This window comes from Pinus tabuliformis, chromosome J (genome assembly GCF_031772625.1).
Source record: "Pinus tabuliformis cultivar Carrire ecotype Pingquan chromosome J, CPIR1, whole genome shotgun sequence".
Lineage (NCBI taxonomy): Eukaryota > Viridiplantae > Streptophyta > Pinopsida > Pinales > Pinaceae > Pinus > Pinus tabuliformis.
The window spans coordinates 813,117,872-813,129,407 of record NC_142295.1 but is presented as its reverse complement, the minus strand read 5'-3'; the positions used below and the strand labels follow the sequence as shown (position 1 = coordinate 813,129,407).

The following is an 11,536-nucleotide window of genomic DNA, read 5'->3' as shown; positions in this document are numbered from 1 at the left end:
CAATAAATCTAACACTTGTGCCTCAAGGAAGATCATGTGAAGTTTATCTTTGATGGAGACAAATTGGCTCTATTTATAGTTGTTCATCCATACGAAGGGGCATGTCTCTTGGGCACGCTAACTTGATCACTAGAGGGCCGACTCGGTCAACTTGGAGACAAAAACATAATTTCAAATTTTTCCTTCTTTTAAATGTCCAAATGGGACACTACAAAAACAATTTTCTTTTTTTACTTAAACAAATTATTTTGACTCTTTGTAACATCACGATAAAACATACATTATAAAGATTGAACCTAATTACAATTTCAACACAGGGGATGCTAAGTGTCGAGATGCTCCATGTCATTGGCCACTTCTTGCCAAGAGATGAGGCGCACAAGTGCGGCCAATTAAAGGTGTGTCTTAGCTTTGGTCCCTTGTGTGTAGCTTTCAAGTAAGCTTCATAGATTATCCTTGTGGCTTCCTTAGGGTTATCTCTCTTCCTAACTGGGGGCAGGAATTCTACTGTATGATATCTTTTGGGTGCCTGGACATCTGGTTCAGTTTTGTATAAGGTCTAGGACAAAAGTTGAAACCAAGGGTAGGCTAGTATCCAAGTGTGGCCTGCCATGTCTTGAGTTTCGGGGATAATCAAGTCTGTGTCTCAACAACAAGCCTTTTGAGTCAATTTCCATTGGTTGTAGTCTTTCTTTCAAGCATAAGTTATTCTAGACCTTAGGATTTTTTATGGTGAATTATGTGCTACATTTCTGCCCTGAAAGGTGTGTTGATAGCTTGGTCGGCACAACCATTGTTTACGAAAGTCTAGCAATGTCATGTAGTGTGACTCGAGCAGTTCATCGAGATAGCCCAAGCTAAGAGTCATCATTCGCACAAAGGCACGGGTCAGGCATTGGGTCAATTATGTGACGGGGCTCCAAGCTGCAAAGATATTGTCGCACTCTCGAAAGGTACCAAAGGCAGAATGATGTCACAAAAACGTCAGAGGCGAGTGGAAAATGCTCGAGCAAAGAGGTAGAGCATGGAGGGGCCTCAAAGCACGACGATGAGCGAAGCACAAAGAACAAGTCGTGGCGACAGGGGGGCTAGCAGAATGGAAGCAGAGTTAGATGAGGTGGTGTAACTTAGACAGGGTCAACGAAGGTTGGTAGAGCGCATGGACCAAATGGAGGAAAGAATTGTGCATTTAGAGTATCATGTCCATGGTGATCGCATAACCCCAGATCCTTTGGAACAAGTTCTGGTGATTCTTGTACAAGCAAATCCTCTTATTCCCCGATGTTGGTGGGTTGTCTCTTAATCTTAGAAGTCTTTTGGTCATTTTGTTTATGAACCCTTAGTGAATTTCGGCAATTTGTATTTAGTTTTTGTAACACCCGTAGGAGTGAGGCGAGAAGATTAGCTTAATTTGGGAAGAAATGTACACATAACTTTAATACAATAAAAATTGCAAAGTCATTGAAAAATTACATTGTATATATTTAAATGATTTTTAAACAACAAATATAACAACTTATTTCCATCTTTATAAAATGTTTTCAAATTTCTTATAATTATATTTTAAAGCTTTATATACTATCAACGATAAATTATAATAAAAATTACAAAAGCACAACACATTTACGTGATCATTCCACGAAAGTTTTGACCTTTTATTTCTATCCTATTCTATGTTTTCATTTAAAAAATAACATAAAATAGCCTTCTGAATTATTTTTTAAATCAATGTCGTTAAATAGAACGTGATCATTCCACGAAAGGTTTGACCTTTTATTTCTATCCTATTCCATGTTTTTCATTTAAAAAGTAACATAAAATAGCCTTCTGATTTATTTTTTAAATCAATGTCGTTAAATAGAACATCAAATAGGAAACTACCAACAAGACATACCTCTTTTATATTTTTATATGTCTGTGATAAGGTCAAGCATGTGGAAGGGTTCACCGACTTATCATACATTCAAAACTATAAGTGCCAAGCACGTATCAATATCCCAGACACTAAAGCAAAAAGCAAAGCACTTTTCAATGGATGCAAGAATGCAAATGTCAAGACATTCGAGGTGATGTACACAAAAACAAAATCACCGAGCACATCACTGATCCAAATCCCAAATTTCATTGCCAATAGTAGGCAATGTTTGCGATACATAACGCTTCAAGGAACCAATCTCATACTAACTCATATTACATGCTCATTCATTACTAAACAAACCGTCCTTGACTCTACAAAACCGCTATCCCACTTCAGCATAGTGTTGATGAGTGACACCATATCAGCTTATTAAAGCTAATGTACAAGCTTCAGCCTTTTCGCATATTCCGTCCAGCACGGATGACCTCATCCACGAGAAGTAGTTGCGATGCAATTACAGGGCTGCACAGAACATTTATGTTAGGACCAACTCTAAATCAACCAACAAAGCACAACCTATCTTGTACCAAGAGTGTCAATCCTAGTTAGCGAAAGATCTATTATAATATGACCCAAAACGAATTTTCTGCTACCTATTGAGATTGGATAAGTGAAGATTAAAATTTGGTCATGTGTTATAAACAGACAAGAAATTATTCCAGTGATAGTCCATGCCATGTCCAAACAATGGGCCAACAGAAGACCACGTCAAAACTTATCTCTCCATACCCAGAATTTATAATCTGGCGCTTGACAGAGTAGTTGTCGAAAATTCCCTCCAAGTATGGGTCCATCGGTTCTCCTGTATGATGATTTAAACCAACAATATTGCCTTTGTCATGCTCCACCTGCACAAAAATATATATAATCGGAATTAGGAAGAGTCGATCTCTAAAAAAGCTCAAAAAAAGCTGAAATTGTCAACAAAAGACCATACCTGTAGTCCAACCAAGACGTCTTGAGTATCTAGTCCAGAATTTTCTGCCAGAGTCTTGGGCACAACCAAAAGGGCATCAGCAAAGGCTTCAACTCCTAATTGTGCACGCTGACAAAAGATAAAAGGAACAATAAAGAATTAGTAGCCAGAGGAAGAGCAAAAATTTTGCAATTGTTTTTGAAAGGGAGACCTAGGGCTAGAAAAAAACAAAGGACAGATGATTAATGAGAACTTGTACATCGCTGCACTAAACAACAACTTTGCACGGGAAAAAAGTTATGGAATATTGTACATCAGGTGAGTAGTACCTGAGAAATCTTTGTTTATTACCAAAGTTCATAGATATTGTTATTTCTCTAATTATACTTTCAGCTCTTTAACCCCTTTCTCTAATTTTATATATATATATATATATATATGTGTGTGTGTGTGTGCGCGCGCGAGCGAGTGAATAACACATTATCTTGCAAGGAAAAAATACATAAATATTAAAAAAAAAACCCATAGATGACAATTTAGAAGGAAAACCAAGTCTATATTAACTCTCATAGATGATTACATGATGCCCGTGTTTTGGCATTTTGGGTACTGGTATGGCCCAAAACGCCGAGTTCCTACATAGTTTTTGAGACACTGCATACTCATATATTAATGCCAAAGGGCAGATACACATTTACAAAAATACGTGTACACTTAAAAAAGTTAGATTTTTAGTTAGGAAAAGAAAAAAATGTCAAGATCAACAGATAATAGCATACCCCCTGAACAGTCTTCTTGACGGTGTGTTTGAGATGCTGGCTTGCAGCAACTTCAAAAGCTCCAGCCCCCTGTAATCCACCATCAGAAAGAAAGGACACTAAGCACCTTATGTATTCTACGACTTCAGTAAAAAGAGCCATCCAGTATGTGCATACACCCAGAAATTAACAACCAAATCCTAGTCTAAATTGTTAGAAAATAAATAAAATCAAAGTTCAAATGTGTTTGAGATCTGTAATTGGTGGAACACAAGAGACGAAACAAAACAACAACAACAACATCATCATCATCAGCCACATTCAAAGGATAATCATCATCATCATCCACATGCAAGTTAAAATCTTATTATAGTATGAAAATACGAAGAATAATGAACAAATAGGAACATTAGAATAAAGTAAAGAGTCTTGATTTATATCAGAAACATTCAACTCTAGTTCATTCAAGACGGGAGGTGTTTAGAGAGCACCAATGTATAAACCAGTATTTTGATTACCTGTCTTCTGCACACAACAGATTAGATTGAACCTGAATTCAATAATGGAAGCAGTCCTGTTAAAATCAACCTGAATTTCAACCGTTCAATCTATTTATCCAATTTTAACTGTTGAGGGTAGAGTTAGCAGCTCAGACTCCAGAGATGATTTAGTCACACTATACTTGAAGAGGTTAAGCACCATCAAGCAGAAATCACCTCATCATTCTAAAATCAATAACTTTAGCAAGTCATCAAGGCAAAGATAGCAAAAGCCAAAATTGCAAATTTTTCTGTTTGGGATAAGAAATATTACTTAGTCAAACATATAATTATGCGCCTGAAGTAAAAAGCTGGCTCTTGCAAAATTGAATGCAGTGGGAAACATTAACATACTGAAAACCGGGTACCAAGCAGTCACATGACTTGGCCACTGTTCATTTCGAAACACTCAAGAGGAATTTCCACAAGCATGGCAACATAAAAGAGAATTCATTAAATCATATTTAAACAGAGAATCTCGTAAGTTTACAATAAAGAAGCAAAATAATTGACATGCAAATTCAGAACTGTCCTGGAATTCGAATCTAAAAAAACAAAAACCGGGGGGTAGGGGGTGCTGGATTATTGCCAAGGATACTTGAAAACGTTTGAACAACATGCCTGAAAGTGGTCCCTACGGGAGAGAGACCTCAAATCGTCCTTTGTTAATGTTCAAACACCTAATATTTTGAAGTTTCCATGGCATAAACACAAATATAACATAGTTTCAAGTTTCCCTTTGTACATCCATGATTCATAATTATAACATCTATAATTGAAAAGTTCAAGGTTATTGTTTTTTCAGTCTATGGTTTTTGAATGAATCAAAGCAGAATTGGAGACGATATGCAGCTGAATCAAATTCTTGGCCAAAATCCTCAACAGAAAGTACCAATTCAACCCAATTCTGCTTTGCTTCAAAGTTATCCCTAGAAACATAGTTAAAGTTCATTGGCACCAAAAGTACATGAAATTTTTGTTGGCATTATAATGTGTGTTGTACTTGATGGCAACCCACTTGTAGTAGAACAACTCACTTGTATATGGTAACTAGATGAATCTACAGAAGATATATCAAATGTGACAGAGTGCAGATGAAAGATCACAGTATAGCAAGTAAACAACAAAGAATTACAGATCAGTCTTCACAGAATGAAGAAAGAGAGGTATACGCAGGTTCACCATTCACCATTGGAAAACTAAGTTTTTGGTCCGAAGTATTTGGTCCATGGTTTTTTGATCCATGGTATTGGTCCAAGGTATCTGGTCAGAGGTATTGACCCTAGATATTTGGTCCAAGGTATTAGTCCTAAGTGGTTTTGGTCCATGGTATTGAGAAAGGCCTAAAACTATAAAAAGAAGAGAAGTTCATTAGGCCAAGGTGTGCAAGTATCGAATATCTGATGAATTGTGAGATCTAGTAAGTAGGTTATTGGGTTCTGGTGCATTGTTGGATCTGAACCAAGGATGAACCTTAGCTAATGATGAGGGATCAGATCTAATGATGGATCGGGATCTTAAGGCGTAAAATGAACTATCATTGTGTGTTTTTGCTAATGTATATTCTAGATCTGAATACTGATGCTTATATTATTCTGTAAATGATATGATCTGGGTATAACTAAAGTCTGGAATAGCTGCAGAACTCTGAATTTATATTTGCAAATGTATACGCTGGTTGGCTTTGAGAAAAGCGCATGTACACGCAGGTTCGACACATGGAAGTAGCGTATACCTTATAAAATATGTTTCAGTTGTTTCTCTTTACTGTTGCAGAGTTCTGGGTTCTGGTTACTGTATTCTGGTGACAGCATTCTGAATGATTAGATTGATGGGTTGTCAAAGTGATTGATTGATTCGGTTGTGGTTGGTTCAAAAGGTGATTGGGTGATGCAGATATATGTGATGATTGAATGTCAGTTATGATGTTGTTGATGGATCCAGTCTGAAAATTTATGAAACGTAGTCCCTGAAGGAAGAAAGAAGTTCGTAGCCTTCTGGAGGTCGGCACCTATGTACTAGTAAACATATCGGCTAGTACAAGAGCTAGGGGGTTGTAGCTCCCTCCCAGTAGAAGCTGGAGAACGAGAAAATGTTGTAGTCTTCTACAAATAGAAGCCTGCATACTAGTATAAGACTGCACCAATACAAAAATTGTAAACGGAATTTTCACCCACATTGGGTTTCCACCTTATATTTTGGTGTTCATGTGTGTTGCTTATGTGTGATGCTTTATTCTGCTTTTACTGCACTGTCTAATGAATTCTTGATACACTGGTTAAAGTTCAATGCATGATAATTTGGGTAAATCAAAAGATCTCTGCATATACGTTGGTTGCCTTAAGTACAGTTGCGTATACACGCTAGTTCACTTAGTTGAAGTAGTGTATACAAATTAGTTTTGAAAACTAAATTATTGATCTGATAATACTGATTCAAGTTTTCAACCCCCCGCCCCCCCTCTCAATATTATTTCCAACAATTTTGTTTAGAAACAAAAAAGCAAAAGAGCATGCAAAGAGACATATAAACTATGTTCCACCAAGTTTCTGAGAAATGCATGATGATGAGTCTTGATTCTTGAGGATATTTCAGGGGTGGTCATACTGGATGTCAAGGCTGCCAACGTAGGGGATTATACCCCTAAATTTAAATATTGAATATGTAAAGATACTAAAAATCAAAATATAATAATATACATATTTTTAATCCATAAATAATCACACATCAGTTAAAGCAGCAAAACACTTGATCCAATTGGTAATTACATATTTGGAAATCTAGCTTGTTGTCCAGGAAATTTGAGGAAATGGGAAAGTCTGACCTGAACTGGAACAGTTGAGAGCACCTCCGCCTTCGGATCAGAATATAGAGACCATTTGTTTAGATACATTCCAATGGCTCTAGGGGACAAATGTAGAAATGAAATCTACCTTTCATGGAAGAACTCACTGATTCCAAGTCCACGCTTCCAAAAGCTTATTATTCAGCAATGCCCTCCTGAATTTCCCATTCAAGATTTACAGTATGAATAACAATGCTTTTCTTTTCTGGCCTGGAAGGGAGATGAACAATTTCAAGAATCCATTGAGCTTCTTAACAAATTTAGACACAGACTTGGAGAGTCAGGTTCTTTTGGCAACAATAGCAACCAGACACTAAAATGCCGCAGATTCATCCTCCAAAGGAAGACACCTCATAACCGACACAAACAAAATGATTTCTAACCTCTAAAATAAACTCAATTCACTTCATTGTTGGGCAACACAGCTTACAACAGTGGCTGAAAGAGCAAGAGGGCTTCCCTCACTGGGAAGTGCAAACAAATATAGCTGAAGATACATACACCGCTAGCTGAAGATACATACACCGCCTTGCTAGGTAAATGGAAACTAGGATAAAGCCTAGCCATAGACATGAAAGTTCACTTAAACACCATTCATCTCCATGAATATAAGAGGCCTCCATATAATTCACTTTCAAATGTTTAAATGAATAACCTACATAAATCTAAAGAATAAAGTTAATAAGTATTACTAACTTAACATATTTAACGACTCAATGTCACTTGTGTCTAACCGAGGCAGTTGATAGGAGTGTTGTCTTACCCACCCACGATCAATTCCCACAATTGGCATGTTGAGCTCTTAATGACCAAAGTGTTATACCAGCCTTGATCCCTAATGAAAACAATTTAGTCTGGGTGCCATCCTTGGAACAAGGGAAGTGCCCAGTGGATTCCCCCAGGACATTCTCCAAAATAGAGTTGGAATTTCCAATAGTTGAAAGATGTTTGCAACCTCAAAGACACACAAAGAAAACTATGATTTATACAAGGAAAAAAACTAGATATTATAAACAATATCAAATTCTCATAATGGAGTTTGATCTTCACTACCCAGTAGGCCAACCATGGCATACATGTTATGTCAGTCAAACAAGACTCGTCAAACAATCGTGATTAATCACGAGTCAGAATCTGTGCGCCCTCCAAATGATCCGATCCAAATCTCTGTGAGTCAAACTCGCATTGACTGAGTTTGACTCATGGCTCACCGATTAAAGCCGATTCCAGCGATTAATTCTGATTTATTTGATTTTTGGCCTTGACTCAGCGAGCATGGGTTTTTAAAGTTTAGGGTTGCTGCATTGCTAAAAATTAAACACTGGTCATTCCTAAATTCATTTCTCGCTATTCAGGCCCGCAACTCATATGCCAAGAAGGTAAACCATAGAGGCATGGACATTGTTTCAGTTTCAACCTTCAGTAACCAGTCACTACTCACTATTACACAATCTAGACTCCATATCGCGCAATAGCCAACATGAGCCTCTGTCCAGACTCCATATCGGGCAACCGCCAGCGTGTGCTCTATCCAAACTCCATATCGGCCCTCAAGCAGGCACGCATTACCTTCAGTGTGTGTTACCTTCAAGCTTAGTCGCTTCACTATTCAACAATTGAGGTACGCTGGCACTTGGCATAAATAATAGATATATTACTATATTGAAGTTTCATGTCGTTTTCAATGGCAAGTTTCAAGTTTCACTATTCAGCAATCGAACGTATTCCTTTGGTTATGACTTGTCAACCCTATAAATGGGGCTTAAATAAATTTTTAAAATGCACTAAGAAATGATTTCATAACAACCACCAATCAAGTCATCAAGGATTCCTTCCTTGGTCGATGTCTTGCCAACTCCAAAGGCTTTAACCTTGCATTCACAGCTTTGGGTATTTGTGTTCTTCCAAAATTTGTTATCGATGTATTGGTTCAGTTGTCTTGTGCTAAACAAACCCACAAATTCAACATTACAATGCATTATTTGTTGATAATATTTCCTTTGGGTAGCATTTCCTCATATATACCTAATTGTGTTTCAAGGTCATAACGATATAGCAAGTCGAAATGTGCTTGAGTTGTTGGACATATTCCTTTTTGATCTTAAACACAACCTCATATCCTTTAAAACCAACCCTCTTTTTTGTGAAGTTATATATGGCATTTTTAATTTTAATTTTTTATTGTCTTTTACAGGAGCCAAATTAAACAAAAGGCACAACTCCAAATCTTAACAGAAGCCACAACTTAAACACAAGTCCAAAACAACAACAATGCAAACGGAGAAGGACTTTGCTTGGTCTTATTGTGACAAGATTCTCGTAGACCCCAAGCTCCTTTGTAAATTTTGCAAAGTGAAATGTATTGGAGGCATTTATAAATCCAAGTACCACCTTAAACAGATACCTTCAGTGCACGTTACCTTCAAGTTTAGTCGCTTCATTGTTCAGCAGTTGAGGTACATTGGCACTTGGCATAAATAATAGGTATATTACTATATTGAAGTTTCATGTTGTTTTCAATGGCAAGTTTCAAGTTTCACTGTTCAGCAATCGAACATATTCCTTTGGTTATGACTTGTCAACCCTATAAATGGGGCTCAAACAAGTTTTTTAAAAATGCACTAAGAAATGGTTTCATAACAACCACCAATCAAGTCATCAAGCATTCCTTCCTTCGTCGATGCCTTGCCAACTCCAAAGGCTTTAACCTTGCATTCACAACTTTGGGTATTTGTGTTCTTCCAATATTTGTTATTGATGTATTGGTTCAGTTGTCTTATGCTAAACAAACCCGCAAATTCAAGATTACAATGCATTATTTGTTGATAGTATTTCCTTTAGGTAGCATTTCCTCATATATACCTAATTGTGTTTCAAGGTCATAATATAGAAGGTTGAAATGTGCTTGAGTTGTTGGAAATACTCCTCTTTGATCTTAAACACAACCTCATATCTTTTAAAACCAACCCTCTTTTTCGTGAAGTTATATATGGCATTTTTAATTTTAATTTTTTATTGTCTTTTACAGGAGCCAAATTAAACAGAAGGCACAACTCCAAATCTTAACAGAAGCCACAACTTAAACACAAGTCCAAAACAACAGCAATGCAAACGGAGAAGGACTTTGCTTGGTCTTATTGTGACAAGATTCTCGGAGACCCCAAGCTCCTTTGTAAATTTTGCAAAGTGAAATGTAGTGGAGGCATTTATAGATTCAAGTACCACCTTGCACATATACCCAGCCATGATATAAGTCTCTACAAAAAGGTTGAGGAACACTGCCAAACACCAAGCAATCTTGGCCCTTGATATGTTGAGTCAGCATAATGCCAAGAAAGCAAAGCAAAATGAAAAAATAGGAACTCTTGGAGCTAGCTATTCTTCTTCCAATACCCCCTTGTCATCTCCCTCTATTGAATCCTCATTGTTGTGCCCAAGTTTCCCACACATGCCTCCAAGTCCAAGTCAAACTCAAGGCCAAATGAATCCTCATGCATTCAACACTGGAGGTGGAAACATAAACACTTTTTTTGCTCCCCACACAAAACCCAATTCCCAACCTACCTTGGATGCCACTGGTTGGAAAATAATGTCCATAGTCAAGCAAGGAAGGCCATTGCTAACCTTTGATACTATTATGTACATACCTTTCCATTGTGCCATAAGTTCTTATTGGCAAGCTATGATTGATGTAGTTGCTATATGAGAAAGGAGTAAGATGTTGACATGTACCCTTTGAGGCTTGAAGGCTTCATCGATTCATTAAATTTGTTTAAACTTTATTTTGTATGTTAAATGTTTTATTAAATTTTGTTGTCTTTTTAAGAGTAAGATGTTGACATGTATCCTTTGAGGCTTGAAGGCTTCATCGATTCATTAAATTTGTTTAAACTTTATTTTGTATGTTAAATGTTTTATTAAATTTTGTTGTCTTTTTAAGTTTTTACTATTTAGTATTTAGTACTTAATACTCACAAACCCTTGCCACTTGCTAGGTCTTTGGTGGCAAAACTTTGGTAATGATACATCAGATTTGAAGAGATGCGCCATTCGAATCTTAAAGCAATCATGCAGTGCTTCAGGTTGTGAGCACAACTGAAGCATGTTTGAGAAAATGCATTCTAAGAAGTGCAACCGATTGACACAAAAGCGCTTAAATGACCTTGTATTTGTTTATTACAATCTACGATTTCGCAATAAGCAAATACTAGGTGAGAGCCTGAATTTGAAGGTTTCATAATCTGATTTTCACTTTAAAGTTCAAACTTTAATTCACATTTCAATGTCTCATGATAATGACAGTTTTGGATCATTCAACAATCGACCTTGAAGAGATATATTTGCAAACTACAAATGCAAAAGATTGGGTCCAATTGGAGGAGGCTCCTCTTTTAAGCCTACATGACTTGGAGAACTTTGAGATTCAAGCAAGCGAAGGAGTGGGAGGAATCACTTCTAGTTCTCACTCTTAGAGTCTTAGTCACTGATTTTTTACTCATTAGTATGCAGTATTTTGTAAACTTGTAGAAGCAGATGCCCCTGGTTCTATGTAGTCACTGG

The 11,536-nt window shown here is 36.9% G+C and overlaps 1 protein-coding gene across 1 annotated transcript in view; it reads right to left on the bottom strand.

Annotated features, from left to right (window-relative positions):
* Positions 1 to 1,870: 1,870 nt before the first annotated feature.
* Positions 1,871 to 11,536, bottom strand: part of LOC149229186 (T-complex protein 1 subunit zeta 1-like) — a 179,509-nt gene continuing 169,843 nt past the window's right edge. The window contains exons 12-15 of the mRNA XM_089378522.1: positions 3,614 to 3,682; positions 2,856 to 2,963; positions 2,648 to 2,766; positions 1,871 to 2,380 (exon numbers count right to left, since the gene is read on the bottom strand). Coding sequence (XP_089234648.1) covers positions 2,308 to 2,380; positions 2,648 to 2,766; positions 2,856 to 2,963; positions 3,614 to 3,682 — 369 coding nt within the window. The 3' untranslated portion in view covers positions 1,871 to 2,307. The remainder of the gene's footprint in view (positions 2,381 to 2,647; positions 2,767 to 2,855; positions 2,964 to 3,613; positions 3,683 to 11,536) is intronic.